Source organism: Desmodus rotundus, chromosome 1, assembly GCF_022682495.2.
Source record: "Desmodus rotundus isolate HL8 chromosome 1, HLdesRot8A.1, whole genome shotgun sequence".
NCBI lineage: Eukaryota > Metazoa > Chordata > Mammalia > Chiroptera > Phyllostomidae > Desmodus > Desmodus rotundus.
The window spans coordinates 100695573-100711923 of record NC_071387.1 but is presented as its reverse complement, the minus strand read 5'-3'; the positions used below and the strand labels follow the sequence as shown (position 1 = coordinate 100711923).

The following is a 16351-nucleotide window of genomic DNA, read 5'->3' as shown; positions in this document are numbered from 1 at the left end:
TAAAGGATTATAAAAAACAAAACACAAGGCAGAATATGTGAAAGAGCTCTTACATAGCCTGCAACACTGAAGGTTCTTCATAAAAAGTTCGCCGACCCCAAATGTTAGATTCTACGTTTTACACACAAAATGAAATTGAATTTCTAACCCAGTGTACTCATTAGAATGGGTAGGAAGGGCCCTGTCCCTCCTGATGACGGTGAGGGGGTGGGGAGGAACTTGGACCCCAGTTATTGCTTCCCACTGAGAAGTAGTCTCCTTTTACCTCTGCCTGGTATAGTCCTTGTCCCACGGCATTCTTTAAATCTCAGCTGATTTTTAACAGGTTACAACTGAGTCTGTCAAACTCAAATTTTATTGAACTCTTCTTTTAGCTTTACAACAATATCCTGTTTCTAGGTGGCTAATAAAGAATATCAGTATTCACTTATAGATTTCAATAAAGTGTAATTCTAACCTTTTCACAAGCCAGAGAAGAACTTCAGACACAAGTCCAAAATTTGGTGTGCGGAAGTTTTCCATAGAAATATGTCGAGGGTACCCCAAGGCTCTCATCATCTCTGTAAAATCTGTTCAATGGCAAAGGCAATTCAGTCATTTCATCATCAAACAGCAACTACTTATTAACTTACTTTCTGTGCTTTCCCTTCTTATTTCAAATCTATTGACAGTTTTAGGGACTATTTATCAACTCTCTAAGAGGAAAAGAAAAAAGTAGATAAAATAATCTGCTTCCTGAAAAACATAAATTATTTAAGTTCCCTCGGAGAAGTGGTAGCTGTACATTAAAATGGGGTTTAGGGATTGGCTGTGAATTTAATTCCTTTTTTTTAAGGATATATTTATTGATGTTTTAGAGAGCGATGAAGAGAGAAACATCGATCTGTTGCCTCCCATCCACATCCAAACCAGGAATCGAACCTGCAACCTACATATGTGCCGTGATCGAGGATTGAACCCACAACCTTTTGGTACAAGAGACGACACTCCAGCCGAGCCACCCAGCCAGGGCCATTTCTCTCTTGATATCTCATCTCTCTTGGATATCTTCCTACCACTCAAAATGAGAAATACCTGGCACTATAAAACATCATAAATAAAAACATTTTAAAATGTTAACAGTGTTTATTTTGGGGGGTGATGGTGTTAGGGTAAAGTTCATGTTGCTGAGTTATGTATGATTTGTCTTTTTTTTTCTTTTAGTGAGCACATAGGACCTTAATAACATAAACTGTTAAAGATTAGTTGTACTGTATCTAGAGAAATCTTAGAGAATGAGTGATCTGTTGAGCACTATTTAGATTTACTACAAAACAGATTAAGAAACAGTAGGAACAGTAATACTAATACTTGTTGACACCAGACGTTGCTGTCACTCAGCCTTTTTATTTTTACTTTTTAGATTTTATTTGTTTTTAGAGAGGGGAAAGGAGGGAGAAAGAGAGGCAGAGAAACATCGATGTGAGAATCATCAATCAGCTGCCTCTCGCACGTGCCCCACCTGGGTACGGAACCTGCAACCCAGGCATGTGCCCTGACCAGAAATCAAATGAGTGAACTTTCACTTCGTGGGACTACGTCCAACTACCTGAGCCACACTGGTCAGGGCTGTCACTAAGCTTTCAGAAGGACTCAGAAGTGAACACAACAAACAGGTTTTGAGTTACCACTACGTGCCAAGATGTATGTTCAGTGTGCTCACGGCTCTTTAATGTCCGTCCTCACCCTTCCTGAAGGTAGATGTTCGAAATGTCTCAACAGCATTCACAAAGAAACTACACAGGCATCAGAGGGTAGGTTGGATCACACCAGACAACAGAAGAAAAGGCATGAGCAGAGAGAACAGCAATGGCACTGAGGGCCTCTGTCACTGTTTTTTGGGAAATCTGAATAGAGTGATGGAAAATCAAGCAGCATCCAGTCAGGCTCTGCCTAAACACTTCTTCCCACTGAGCAGTAGTTAAGTTCTGTTCATTTTGCAGTATTCTTGTCAAAACGGAGACAATGTGAGTTAGATTCAAATTGCACAATTGTACAGCATTCACTTAATGCCAAAATATTCAGAAATCCCCTTCTTGTACACTCTTCCCAGTACAGCTCCACGCAGCGTCCCCTAGCAGAGTGCTTGCTCAAACTGGGAGGGAAGAGAAACTTACCTCTACAACACACAGTCACCAAGAATCTTTAAATCTCAGAGGATTTAAATTTAAATTCACACTATGGTGCTGGTACGTGTAGCAACAAAATGTGATGTGTCTTCCCGTATATTTACATCGTAGGAAAAACCAATTCATAACTGAAAGAAGTAATCTTCAATGGTAAAATTTCAGGTACCAGCAATTCCATTAGAAAATTGGCCTTACAGCACAGGTGGCAAACACCAGGCCCATGGCCCAATCCGTCCCGGCACCTTGTTTCTACCTGGCAGCAGCGCCAAGCTCTCGATTAACTGTTAAGGAGTAGTTACATTTATACAGTCCTATAATTACATTCAGCCCTCTGAAGAAAACCGTGAGGCTGATGTGGCCCCCGGTGAAAGTGAGTTTGACACTCTGCCTTACAGAGTCCCCTCATATCACAACAAATTGGTAATCACCTGCCACATCTATGCAGGTGGAGCCAGGTAGCTGACCTGCTTCTGATTCAGAAAATGACACTGTATAAAAAGGTAAGAGATTTTGATTTACACAGCACTATGTCTTGATCCCTGCTCCCACCCAGTTCCGGTGTGTGACCTAAAACAAACTACCTATCTGAGCCTCAAATATTTCACCCAGGAATTAGACCACTTACCTCACCGTTAAAGTGAGGACTAAAATACGATATGAATGTAAAATGCCTAGTGTGGAAGTAGTAAGAACTAACTCTCTTTTCTCCATTTTTCCACTTCTCCAACCTTCTAGCAAAGGCATTTGGTTTCCCTCATCCTCATCAGCCCCTTTACAAAGGAGGAAGGCGTTGGAGGTTAGACAACTGAGTTCAAATTCCAGAGCCAGCTCTCACCACCTGCGTGTCCCTTCACTGAGATCCTTGACCTCCCTGTGCCCCTTTGCTCATCTCTAAATATAGAAGCATACTTATTCAAAGGAGTGAATAAAATGATGCCTACCTGGCAGATCGTAAAAACTCAACAACAAAAAAGACGCAATTATTATTCAGCAGTCCCCTCCTCGGTGTTCTTGTTTTTCGTTTCTCTGAACTCTAATCGAACCCAACCCCAAAACGGTCCCTCCGTTTTTCAACTTGGTAGCGAAGAGTTCAAGTAGCTATACAAATCATTTAAAATTAGATAAAATTAACACTTCGGTTTCTCAGCTGCCACAGCGAGTGGCAGATACAAAACCAGAGCTGGGGCGTTGAACCTGGGTGGGGGTGGGCAGCAGAGGACCAGGGGCGCCCCGGAGGCGCAGAGGCCCGGGAGGGGTTCGACGCAGCTCAGACAGGAGGACCCAGCGCGCCGGATCCCGAGTCTCTCGGGAGGCCCGCAGGTCGCAAGGGGCAGGGTTTCCTTACTGCGGAGGTCGCGGAAAGACATGGCGCTCCAGTCCCCACTAGCCCGGAGTTTCCGCCGTTCTCCGCGGCTCCCCACTCAGCGCTCACGCGTCTCTGTGGCAACGCACGGAGTTCTCGACGGCGCACAGCCGGCGTCAAACAAGAGGAAAAGCGGCGCAGACGGACTGCGCAAGCACGCGCAAGGGGAGGGGGTGGCAGGCGTGGGGATGTCCCCGGAGACAAGGAGGGAGGTGTGGGATGTTACTCCCGACGTGGAGCTCCGAGCCGCAGGGCGTTCGGGTCTCTTTCAACGTTTTGCAGACAGTTACTTGACACTGGCTGACACGTTCTGAGCACCTACTATGTGCCTGACACTGTGCTAAGTGCGCTATATACTGCTTCCCATTTCCTCCTCCATTCCTCTAGAAAGAATGTACCATAATGTCCCGAAGCTGGGTTTCCCTAGCTCAGCAGCGTTCTCCCTCCCACGTGTAAAGTGCTAGCTGCGCCGGCGTCAGAGACCCAAAGAAAAGACCGCGGCGTTAAGGGGCAGTACCCCGCACTGCAGGCGGTACAGCTTAATCGCCGTACCGCAAGGTGTCAGGCCTGGACCTGAGCACGCGCACCCGACTCGTTCTTCACGACAGGCCGGAAATCGTCCCGGAAGCTTGCGCGCCGGCGGTTGTCTTGGTGACCGCGTCTTGTCTTTTTTTTTTTTTTTTTTTTTTCTTTTTCTTTTTTTCTTTTTGGAAAGAGGAAGAGATTGTGCGCTTGGTTGAGAAACCGGAAGACTCCAGGGTAAGGGTAAAACCCGCAGTGCGGCCAGATCTCCCGGGGGCTTACCGGGGAGCCTTCCCCAGGGCTGCCACAGTGTAGGACAGGCGACAAAGAAAGAAGAGGTGGGAGATGAAGTGAGCTGAGCTTGGAAGGGCGGGCGAAGAGGAGGGACTGCCAGCCGCTGTGATTTTCTCTGCCCCTTTATTGATGCTGGCTAAGTAACAGAAACATAAATGGACCCTAAAGAGAATCCCAGATATATCCACATATATATGGTCAGTACGATAAAGGTGACGAAGCACTTCAGTGGAGAAAGAATAATTTTTCAATAAATTACTTTAAACAATTGGAAATCCAAGTAGATGAACCTCCACGCAACCTAAAATTGTCACATCACGGGAAACTGCTGTCTACATCAAGGGCCCTATTAAGTCCTTAAGTTAGAAAAAACCCACTAAAACTATCTTTTCTGGAAGAAAATGGGAAAAGCTTTATGACAGGGTAAAGCAAGATTTCTTAAATACACCAAAAGTGTAATCCTTAAAAAATGTTTTCTTAAATGGACTTAATAAAAAAATTAAAACTTCTTTGCCCTGGTTTGTGTAGCTCAGTGAGTTGAGCACCCGCCTGCAAACCAAAGGGTGGTTGGTTCGAATCCCAGTCAGGGCACATGCCTGGGTTGCTGGCCAGGTCCCAGGTGGGGGCCACAGAAGAGGCAACCACATATTGATGTTTCTTTCCCTCTCTCCCTCCCTTCCCCTCTATCTAAAAATAAATAAATAAAATCTTTTTAAAAACCAAGGCTTTAAAAGAAAACTTAAAGATATTTTTAAGAAAATGAAAGAATAATCCGTCCAGAAGAAAATATTCACAAAATACAGCCAATGAAAAGACATATCCAGAATACATAACAAACTTTCAAAACTAAATCCAATTAGAAAGTGGACCAAAACTTTAAACAGATACTTTAAAGAAGAAGATATATGGCAAATAATAAGAAAAAGATGCTCGAGGTTATTAGTCATTAGGAAAAATGCATATTAAACCACAATGACATATCACTCGGCAGTTATTAGGATGGCTAAAACAAAAAGCCTGACAATGAATGCCAAGAGCTCAAAAGGATGTGTACCAACTTGAACTTTCATACATTATTGGTTCTACCGTTTTACATTCCCACCAGTAGAGTAGGAAGGTTCCAGTTTCTCCACATCCTCATTAACATTTGTCAGTTTTTTAAAAATTATATCCATCTTTATGGGTGTGAAGTAGTGTCACATTGTGGTTTAAATTTGCATTTCCCTAATGACGAATGAGCATCTTCATTGAGCATCCTCTCTTGTGTTCATTGACAGTTTGCGTATCTATGGAGAGATGTCTGTTCAACTTCTTTGCCATTTTTACATTGGGTTGTCTTTTTGTTGTTGAGTTGTAAGAATTCTTTATATGTTCTGAATAGTACACTCTTAGCAGATACTTGATGTGCAAATATCATATTCTGTACGCTTTTACTTCTTGATACTGCCCTTTGCAGCAGAAAAGTTTGAAGTTTTGATGAAGTCCAATTTATCTGTTTTTTTGTTACTTGTGGTTTTGTTGTCATATCTAATAATTCATTTCCAAATCCAAAACCATAAAGATTATTCTTATGTTTACTTTTAAGACTTTCATAGTTTTAGCTCTTACATTTATGTCTTTTGATGCAATTTGGGTTAATTTTTGTATATGGTGTGAAGTAGAGGTCAGCCATCATTCTGTTGCACGTGGCTCTCCAGTTGCTCCAGCACCTTTTGTTGAAGAAATTCTTTCCCCCATTGAATAGTCTTGGCATTCTTGTTGAAAATCAACTGACCATAGATATATGGGTTGATTTCTGATCTCTCTATTCTATTTCATTGATTGAGACACTTATCATGTCAGTTCCACACTATTTTGGTTCCATTTTGGTCAAATTTAAACTTTTCTTTTTTGGTTATTTGGGTTCCCTTGTAATTCCACGTGAATTTTAGAGTCAGCTTCCCAGCTTCTGTGTAAAAGGCCGTGGGGATTCTCAAAGTGTCTGTAGGTCACTGTAGGGAATGGTGCTGCCTTAACCACATTGTCTTCAACCCTTGGACAGTAATATTTTTCCATTTACTTAAGTTTTCTTTATTTTTTTTAGCACCTGTTTCATAGTTTTCAGTGTTGTCTTGAAACCCCTTGGTGAAATTTATTCCCATTTTATTCTTTTTGTTCTTTGCCAGTGGTTATAAAATACAACTAACTTTTATGTTGATCCAACTTTGCTGAACTTTATTAGCTCTAACAGTTTTATTAGCTCCAACAATATTGAGTGTGAACTAATTTTTCTCTGCGTAAGATCATGTCATCTGTGAATAGAGAGAACTGAAAACAACTTTAAGATTTTTTTCAGTTACATGTGACATTCAATATTATGTTTCAGGTGTACAGCATAGTGGTTAGACATGTATGTAACTTTTAACTAATCCCCCCGGTAAGTCTAGTATCCTCCTGGCACCATACATAGATATTTCAACATTATTGACTTATACTCCCTATGCTGTATGTATCTTCATGACTATTTTTTAAATTTTCATTGATTTTAGGGAGAGGAAGGGGGAAAGAGAGAGAAAGAGAAAGAGTGGAACAACATTGATTTGTTGTTCCACTTCTTTCTGCATTCATTGGTTGATTCTTGTATGTGAACTTGATGTGACTGGGGGTTGAACCTGCAACCTTGTCTATCATATTGGGATGGTGCTCTAATCAACTGAGCTAGCTGGCTAGGGCCCTCCTGACTATTTCGTAACGGCCAGTTTATACTTAAGCTCTTCACCTGACGATGCTTTTATTGTTCTTAGAGCAGGGGTGTCAAACTCATTTTCACCGGGGGCCACACCAGCCTCGCGGTTGTCTTCAAAGGACTGAATATAATTTCAACTCCTTAGCAGTTAAGGAGTAGTTACATTTATACAGTCCTAAAATTATTTCAGCCCTTTGAAGGCCACCATGAGGCTGATTGTGGCCCTCGGTGAAAATGAGTTTGACACCCCAGTTTTAGAGAGAGGAGAAGGGAGAGAGAAACACCTATGTGAATAACATCAATCAGCTGCCTCTGCATGTGCCCTGACTGGGGATCAAACTCATAACCCAGTCATGGGCCCTGGCTGGGAATCAAACCTGTAACCCTTTGGTGCATAGACGATACTCCAACCAACTAAGTCATCTGGTATGGGTAGCCCTTCACCTTTTTTTACCAAGTCTCCCAATTCCCCATCTGATAATTATCAGTTTGTTCTCTGTATCTATGAGTTTCTGTTTTATTTGTTCACTTATTTTGTGTTTTAGATTCCACATATAAGTGAAATTATATGGTATTTGCCTTTCTCTGTCTGACTTAATTCACTCGGCAGAATACCCTCTTGGTCCACCCATGTTATTGCATATGGTAAGATTGCATTCTTTTTTATGGCCAAGTAATATTCCATTATATATGTACCACTTAGGTTGCTTCCATATTTTGGATTGTAAATAATGCTGCGATGAACGTAAGGATGTATATATATCTTTTCAAATTAGTGTTTTGGATGTCTTTGGATAAATAGAAGTGGAATTCCAGAAGGGGAATTGCTGGGTCACATGATAGTTCTATTTTTAATTTTTTGAGGACTTCATACTGTTTCCATAGTGGCCGTACCAATTTGTAATGCCACCAACAGTGCACAAAGGCTCCCTTTTGTCCACATCTTCAACACTTGCTGATTTATTGATAATAGCTATTTGACAGCTGTGAAGTGATAATCCCATTGTAGTTTTAATTTGCATTTCCCTTATGTTTAGTGATGTTGAATATCTTTTTTTTTTTTGCCTATTGGCCATCTGTATGCCCTTTTTGGAGAAATGTCTATTCAGGCCCTCTGACCTTTTTAAAATCAGATTGTTTGTCTTTTTGGTGCTAAATTGTATGAGTTTTTAATATATTATGGATATTAACCCCTTATTCATGTATCATTAGTATCTTCTCCCACTTACTAGGTTTTTTGCTGATGGATTCCTTTACTATGCAATTTTTTTAGTTTGATGTAGACTAATTTTTTTTTTGTTTCCCTTGCCCAAGGAGACAGTCCAAAAAAATATTGCTGAGAGCAATGCCAGAGAGTTTACTGCCTATGTTTTCGTCTAGGAGTTTTATGGTTTCAAGTCTTACACTTAAGCCTTCAATTCATTTTTTTATCCTTATGTATAGTGTAAGAAAGTGGTCTAGTTTTTTTTGCATGTATCTGTCCAGTTTTCCCAACACCATTTATTGAAGATTATGCCTCATTGTATATTCTTGCCTCCTTTGTCATACATTAATTGACCGTATAGGTGTGGCTTTATTTCTGGGCTTTCTATTCTGTTCCATTGATCTATGTCTATTTTCATGCCAGGACCATGTTGTTTTGATTATTATAGACTTGTAGTATAGCTTGACTGTCACAGGTAGCACAATATCTTCAACTTTGTCCTTCTTTTTATTTTTGATAAGCAACTTTATTTTGAAAGTCACAGGGGTAGAAAAAGTGAGCCAGCTGGGCTGCATGGGCTCAGGAAACAAGTTACAGGATTAAAAGAAGGGCCCTGGGAACTTAGGAGAAAGGAAGGGAAAGGGAACGTCCCTGGGGAAAAAAGAGGGGAAGGTATGGGTGTGCTCCAGAGCGAGCACCACCCAACTTTGTTCTTCTTAAGATTGCTTTGGCTATTCCGAGTCTTTTATGGTTCCATATAAATTTTAGGATTATTTGGCTAGTTCTGTGAAAAAATGCCATTGGTATTTTGAGAGGGATTGCATTGAAACTGTAGATAGATTTGGGTAGTATGGACATTTTAACTATGTTAAATTCTTCCTATCCATGAGCATGGTATATGCTTCCATTTATTTGTATCTTCTTAAATTTCTTTCTTCAGAGTCTTATTTTCTGAGTACAGCTGTTATGTCCTTAGTTAAATTTATTCCTAAGTATTTTATATTTTTGATGCAATTGTGAATGGTATTGTTTCCTTAATTTCTCTTTCTGATAGTTCATTATTGGATATGTTTTTATTGATTTTAGAGAGGAAGGAAGAGAGGGTGAGAGAAACGTGGATATGAGAGAGAAACATCCATCAGTTGCCTCCTGTATGCGCACTGACCAGGGTTCAAACCTGCAACCTAAGTATGTGGGCTGACTGGGAAGCAAACCTACAGCCCTTTTGGTACCCAGGACAATGCTCCAACCAACTGAGCCACCCGGCCAAAGCAAAAATGTGACTGATTTCTGAATATTAATTTTGTATCCTGCTACTTGATTGAATGAATTTATCAGTTCTAGTATCTTTTTAAATTAACTCTAGAAAGGGGAAGGGGGGAGACAAGGGAAACAGAGAGAGAGAAACATCAATGTGTTGGTCCACTTACTTATCCATTCACTCATTCATTGATTCTTGTATGTGCCATGACCAGGGATCGAACCTGCAACCTTGGCATACTAGGATGATGCTCTAACCAACTTGAGTTATCTGGCCAGGATATTGTTTTCATGGACTGTTAAGGATTCTCGCTATATAGTTGTATTACCTGCAAATAATTGAAGGTTTACTTCTTCCTTTCCAATTTGGATGCCTTTTATTTGAACATTTAACCTTTTAAGAAATTGTTTCCCAATGTAGTGGAGCCGTTTAACATTCCCACCAGCAGTATATGAGGGCTCCAGTTCCTTCATATCATCTTTCTTCACACTTGGTATGAGCCATACAATACCACATCATTTACTTATGGGAAAATGGACAATTGAAAAAGTTGTGCAGTGCCCCAACCAATGTGGCTCAGTCGGTTGGGTGTCGTCCTGCAAAGCGAAAAGCATGGTTCAATTCCTGGTCAGGGCACATGCCTCGGTTGTGGAGTTGGTCCCTGGTCGGGGTGTATACAGGAGGCAGCCGATCAGTGTTTCTCTCTCACATCAATGTTTCTTTCCCTTTCTCCTTCCCTTTCCCTCTCTTAAAAAAAAGAAAGAAGTTGTGACTTCCCCAGGCACCCAGAGCCACCTTATCAGCACGCTCAAAGCACTGACCCAGGTTTCGCTGAGCCTGTCCGGCTAATCCTTGTTTCCCATCCACGTGTCTGAGTGACAGCCTCCAAGAGCTGAGTCTGTTTTGTGTGGCCTGTCACAAGCCAGAGAGACCAGGAACTACCTCTAGGATTCTGCCCGCTTCCCTTGCCCTCCTTCCACCCTGTCCCTGTCCTGGGCATCATCCTACCCCAAACTCAGGGGTTCCAGGAAGGCTGGAGGTCTTCCCTGTGACATCACATAGCTGGTTGCCAAGGGAGACCAGCAGACCTACTCCCTAGGCAGGGGAGAGCAAACCCCTGCTGCACAGAAGGCTGGGCCACTCCTCCCCCATCACACAGGCTCTCAATGGAAGCCTTGGTCTGTGCGTTCTCTGAGCTGCGCATAAGAGAAGGTGCAGGGCTGTGGGGAGAAATGGCAGGAAGAAAAATGTCCTCTTACCCTGACCTGGGCCCAAAGCCACCAGGGTCGCCTCAGAGACACGCATGCTTGGGAGAGAGGAATGGCCACTGGTCCGTGACCTGTGACTGGACGGTGTGATTCTGCACCCACTGTGCAATTTCTCTACTGGCACCAGAATACTCTTTCCAGGGTAGGGGGTAAAAAGGGACCGAAAGGGCTTGAAATCCTGAAAGAATTTGGTGCCAAGGCTAAGGCTTCTCAGACCTCTCTGTTGGCTGGGAGAGAAAAGAGGAGTAATATGTTGGGTCAGGGGAGGCCAGAGTCAGGACATTTAGCGCTACTGACAGGCAGGTAAGCTGAGGGTCGGCAGGCCAGTGCAGAAACCATCACGTGAACATGGGGCTGTTTCCCCTCATGGCTGCTGTGGCCAGCTGGCCACCACCCTCCTGCTTTCCCCTCCACAGATGCAGTAAGCTGGGCCCGAGGACTCCCCAGTCACCCTGACACACCATCCAACATCTACGAGGGAGGGCTGGGGGCCCAGCAGCAGCAGTGCCCCAGTGCCCAGGGAAGCAAGCCCAAGAACTTCCGGCTGCGCCACCTCAGGGGCCTGCCGCTCTACCTGCCAAGCCACGTGCAGCCCGCTGGCCAGTGTGAGAGTCACTGGCTGGGCCGGCTCATGGCAGAGGGCTGCCTCCCATGGCCTGAGGGCATGGCCTGGCCCCTGGACCTGCCACAGGGGACTCTGAACCCAGATAACAGCCACCACTCAGCCCTTCTGGAAGCTCAACTGCCCAGGGACAGCCTGGGAAATACAGGTGAGCACCTGTGCAGGTGAAGCAGGAGGGTAAGACCCAGGGAGGGGTCGGATTGGAGACTCAGGTGGACCCAGATGGGCCCTTCTCCACTCCCAAGCCTTCTGGGTTTCTGTCCCATCTCTACAATTGACGAGCTCCCCCACTTCTGGGCTGGGCTTCAGTTTCCCCATTTGTAAAATGAAGGGTTTGGGTTAGATGAGGGTCCTTCCAACTTGAACCACATTTCTCCCGTCCCTCTCCCTCCCTCATGGGTTATCTTTAAAGAGACCCACCCCCTCCACTCCTTTTGAAGGATGCTGGGTTCAGGGTGGGAGTCATAGGATGAGATAAGCTGGCAACCTCCCTGGGTCCCTCTGAGTGACTCCTCTCTCCCCTTTCTTCAGCTTCCAGTCCTGGCATGGATCTAGCCGAGGGCACCCTCTCCCAGCCTGGTACCTCTGAAAGCTTGGCATTCAGACCCAAGAGGTCCTGGGAGGCCTCAGAGGAGTCCAAATGTCCACTGTGCAAGAGAACCCGCTCTGGGCCTATGGAGAGGCCGCAGGGATCCCAGGGCCAGGGCTGGTTCTCATAGCTCAAGACAGGAGGGGAAAAATGACCCAGAAGTGGTGGAGGAGGCAGGTCTAGAGAGGGAGGCTCAGCACCACCAGTAGCCCCTCCAGACTGAGACACCTGCAGCTGCCCAGCACCAGAGCCTGGGCCAGCCTCAGGAAAACTCGAGGGGAGGGAGGGGGAGACCCTGCAGGAGGGACAGAAAAAATAGAAGCCGGGGCATGCCCTTTGCAACCTGCTCCAACTCAAGTCAACCACTTTACCTGGGAGGCCAGGCTGAGCAGAGTGGAGCTCCCAAGAGGTAGGGGAGCCCACAGGTCTAATCTCAATAAAAGCCAAAGCCTGCATGCATCTCTGTCCTTCGGTGATCAGGCCAGTTCAATTAGAGACACAGTCCCTTGGCACCTGTGTTTCCGAGAGCGAGTTTCTGTGTCATTGGTCCTGTTGATATTTGAGACCAGGTCATTCCCTGTGGCGGGGGCATGCCTGCAGCATTCGTAGCATCTACCCACTGTATTCATCTAGCTCCCTTTGCCCAACTGTGGCAACCCAAAGTGTCTCAATAGAGTCCAATGCACCCTGGGGGCAGCATCACTCCTGATCCATGTCCCTGGGGCCTCAGGCCTGCCAGGGCAGGCTGGGAGCACAGATATTGACTTCGGTGACCCTCACTGTCTGGCTGACCTCCAGTCCTGGCAGCCTGGGTTGGGTTCAGGCAGAGCTGCCCCTTTTGGGGGCTCCTGCCAGACCCACGTGATACTGTCTGACACTCTGGACACTAGGACAGCTGGGTTCCTTCCAGACTCAGGGAAGGAACCTTAGGCCCCTTCCCTGCTCCTGTACTTTGGTTCCACCTTGGACACTGCATAGGTCCCTGGGACAGCAGATTCTGGAGACTTTGGTCCCTGAGCTGTCTTCAGGTTATTAGTAGGGGTGTCACCCTTGTCAGTGAGAGTCAGACTGCAGTAGCTAGAGAGCAGCCATGAGAAAGCGGATGTTTGAATATTCCAGCTGTGACCAGGGCAGGTGTGTGAAGGACACAGCCACCCAGCTAGGTCCATGAGGTGAGCCCCACGAGGTATCAGAAAGGGCAGCTGCCTTCTCCCACCACCCCAACACTCACTCCCCCAGAAGGCTGAGGTTGGGGGACCTGAGGGACCACTGCTCAAGACAGACATTAGGGAGCTGCGCCAGGTACCGGGCAGGCACCAGGCAGAAGTGAGAGCATGCCAGAAGCCCTAATACTCAGTCCTTGGAGACAGTTACATCCCCCTCCCAGCCCACTTTTTGATTAACTGTGGCTCAGAGAAGAGCACAGACTGCCCCAGGGCTGGATCTCAGGAAGCCCAGGCTACCGTGGCCTCCACTGGGCCACGTCATGCTAGTCTGGCCCTATGTAGGACCCCCGCCCTTCACTTGGGACTGGCTGTCTCTTGCTTTACCAACAGAACGTGGTGGAAGTGACATGGCGTCATTTCTGGCATAAAGGAGGCTTGGTAGCTTCGTGTGTGTGTGTGAAGTCAGTGTTCACTTAAGCCACCCTTAAATGGTAGGAAACCAGCCCACCTAGGGGAAGTCACCGCTGAGCTCCACACCACCTGAGGAGTGGACCCTTCAGTCTGTTGAGCCACCCTCCCCGAAGCATGGAGGGCAAATGAGCCACAGGCTGGGTCTTTCCCCAAGGAAGGACAGTTGCTACAGCAACGTATCAGCTACAGAGAAAACTGACTTGAGTTGGCCTCTAAATGGTTCTTCCCTAAACCTCCCAAAACTTTCTTGAAAAGCACCCCCAAAAGGCTGAGAAAACTCCCTGGCCACAGCATGCTGGGGACAGGGAGCTGATGTAAAGGGGTACCCAAGGCCTCAAACAAGCAGACATTTGTGGAAATACACACTGGTCAAGCTGGGGCACTCTCACTCCACTTCCTGAACAGCCAGTAGGTTTGGAACAGGGCCGCCAGGAGTCGATCTCAGCCCTTGGGAGCCTGTCCTCGAAGCCCAATGGGCTGGGAGGGCAAAGTTCACCAGAACCCCCTCCGCTACCCACCCCAAGTTGATACCTGGCCATACAACTGAGCAAGGGCCCCAAGGAGTCACCCCTTAACCCTGAAGCTGACCCATTAACAAGGAGAAAGCAGACTGATGTTTCAATAAGCAATGGTGTAACTCAGCACCAGGACACTGCTAGGTACTCAGAGTCCAGGCCAGCTCACTGACCTTACTCCATTCAATACCTCCAGCCTCCACACAATCCCATGGGCTCCCCGCAGCCAGCTCTGCAGATGCCTCAGGAGCTGTTCTGGAGCAGGCTGTCTGGGTGGTGCTCTGCCCTCAGGGAGCAGTACACACCCAGGCTTTGGAGGGGCCATTCAGGAGCTGTGTGGCTCCTGGGTAACTTCCGGCCCTTGAACCAGTTTTCTTCATCTGTCTATTGGGGTGAGAATAACATGCCCCCCTTGCCCTCAGGGTGGCTAGAAGCTTTAACAGGAGGTTGGTGGGAGCATGTGGTCCCAGGCTTGGCCCAGACTCAGGCTCCCATGGTAGGATGTCCTGGCCCAGGGGCCCTACCTGACCACTACACTGAGTCACCTACCGAGCTTTCTCTAAGCCAGGACAGCACCCCCCAGAGGACCAGGCCCAAGCTCAAGGCCTAAAGCTGGCCAAGGAGACTCCTGAACAAATGGGGGCAACTGCTGAGGACCTGCTGAGTTTAGAAAAAGAACCCAGTTGTGCTTTTCACCTCTAGAACCTCCTTCCCCAGGACTGCATTATTTGGCAGGATACTTACACAAAACAATCGGCCCTTTTAGCTAGAAGCCATCCTCGGGACTTGATAGTGACAAGCAGTTCCTGGGCAGCCCAAAGCCACTGCCCCAGCAAGGAGGCAAATCCCCACAGGAACGGCCCAAAGTGCAAGACAGAATGTGACCAATTAAAATCTATTTATTGTTTGTAATGAGACAAAACACTACAATCTGTTCAACACTGGGCTGGACACTGCTGTGATCGGGGGCAAGGAGGAAGGGGGAGGGCAAAGCCTTGGCGCAGTTATGAATGTCCAAGGCAGAACCTTCAGGAAGACTCTTCCCTTTCTCCAAGAGGCAGAAATAAAAACCACATGATAACCGTTGATTCAGATTAGAGAGGACACCGAGCTGGGCCTCAGCTCGAAGCTCATGTCAGGGCAGAGTAAGGACCAGTCAGCAACAGTGTGAAGTGGCCGAGGAAGGAGGGGTGATTTTCCTGCCCAGGCTCACCTTCATCTCAAGAAATGCCTTTCCTCTACCGTAAAGCCAGAAGAGCCCCTGGCCTGGGAATTCCAAGGGAAGAAAGGGTGCCAGTCTGAGGCCCCCTTGCCTGGTTATTCCTTCTCCTCCCGCTCAGGCTGGTGCACTGTGGTGACGGCTCCATGACACTGCAGCAACGCTGGGCACGACTCCGCCAACCCCCTCTACTCTGGAGGGCAGGGCAGGGAGCAGGCAGCTGTGGGGGATGAAGTGGAGGGGAATGCCAGAAGCAAGTGATGTCCACACACATGCGTCCTGGCGCTGACACAGCCTCTCCTGTCTCTGCCCCCAGAGGCTGAGGGACCACAAGGCACGTGACTGCCTCCAGTCCCAAAGGCCAGGTCCTACTTGACCAACACCACACTCAGCTTCTTGCCTGCATCTGGCTAGGCCTTGGAACCAAATCTCATGTGACTGAAGGGCTGGAGGGGAGGACTCCCGGGACACTCACCAGCACCTGTCCTCAGCCTGGCTCCCTGAAGCAGTTCAGCTGAATGGCACATTCAGCATGTGATGGGTAATTCCTCACTCTCTGGGAGAGCAGGACTAGCAGCAGAGGAGTGGGAAACTTTCCCATTGTCTGATGACCGTGTCAGGGGACTAAGCCTCAGAGCTCTGTGCTTGGGTGAAAAGCCTCCCTCCCTCTGCCCACCACTTGCCAGCCCTGGGGAGGTAGGGGCTGCTCCCCAGGGTTTTGTGGGCTGGTTCTGGATGAGGGTTTATTTCACCCCCTCATTGTTCTGAGGCTCCTGTGTCTTTAGGGTCAAGTCTATCTACAACACTTGGATTCCTCCATCCCAGAAGTTCGTTCTGGCTTTGGAGGAAGGAGTTGGAAGAAACAGGCAGTACAGGGGAAGGGTCCGGTGAAGAGGTGCAGGGAAGGAAGCCCCCTCCTGCCCCTTTACTTCCAAGGCAGCAGAAGAAACTGACCACAGTGAAC

At 46.7% G+C, this 16351-nt stretch overlaps 2 protein-coding genes across 8 annotated transcripts in view; one reads left to right on the top strand and one right to left on the bottom strand.

Annotated features, from left to right (window-relative positions):
• CLUAP1 (clusterin associated protein 1) overlaps positions 1-4066 on the bottom strand; it is a 43449-nt gene extending 39383 nt beyond the window's left edge. For 2 of the 6 annotated variants that reach the window (XM_024553292.4, XM_024553294.4), the window contains exons 1-2: positions 3514-3917; positions 458-569 (exon numbers count right to left, since the gene is read on the bottom strand). In XM_024553292.4, coding sequence (XP_024409060.2) covers positions 458-569; positions 3514-3535 — 134 coding nt within the window. In that variant the 5' untranslated portion in view covers positions 3536-3917. The other 4 variants (XM_024553293.4, XM_024553295.4, XM_045189806.3 and 1 more) reach the window with 3 other exon arrangements.
• A 133-nt stretch (positions 4067-4199) lies between these two features.
• On the top strand, positions 4200-13092 carry C1H16orf90 (chromosome 1 C16orf90 homolog). Of its 2 annotated transcripts, XM_045189805.2 has the most exons (4): positions 4200-4290; positions 7618-7717; positions 11222-11575; positions 11959-13092. In XM_045189805.2, exons 3-4 carry the CDS (start codon positions 11437-11439, stop codon positions 12144-12146), a joined length of 327 nt encoding a protein of 108 aa, XP_045045740.1. In that variant the 5' UTR covers positions 4200-4290; positions 7618-7717; positions 11222-11436; the 3' UTR covers positions 12147-13092. The 2 variants fall into 2 exon arrangements, with proteins under 2 accessions (XP_045045740.1, XP_053784741.1); XM_053928766.1 differs by lacking the exon at positions 7618-7717.
• The last annotated feature ends 3259 nt before the right edge of the window (positions 13093-16351 follow it).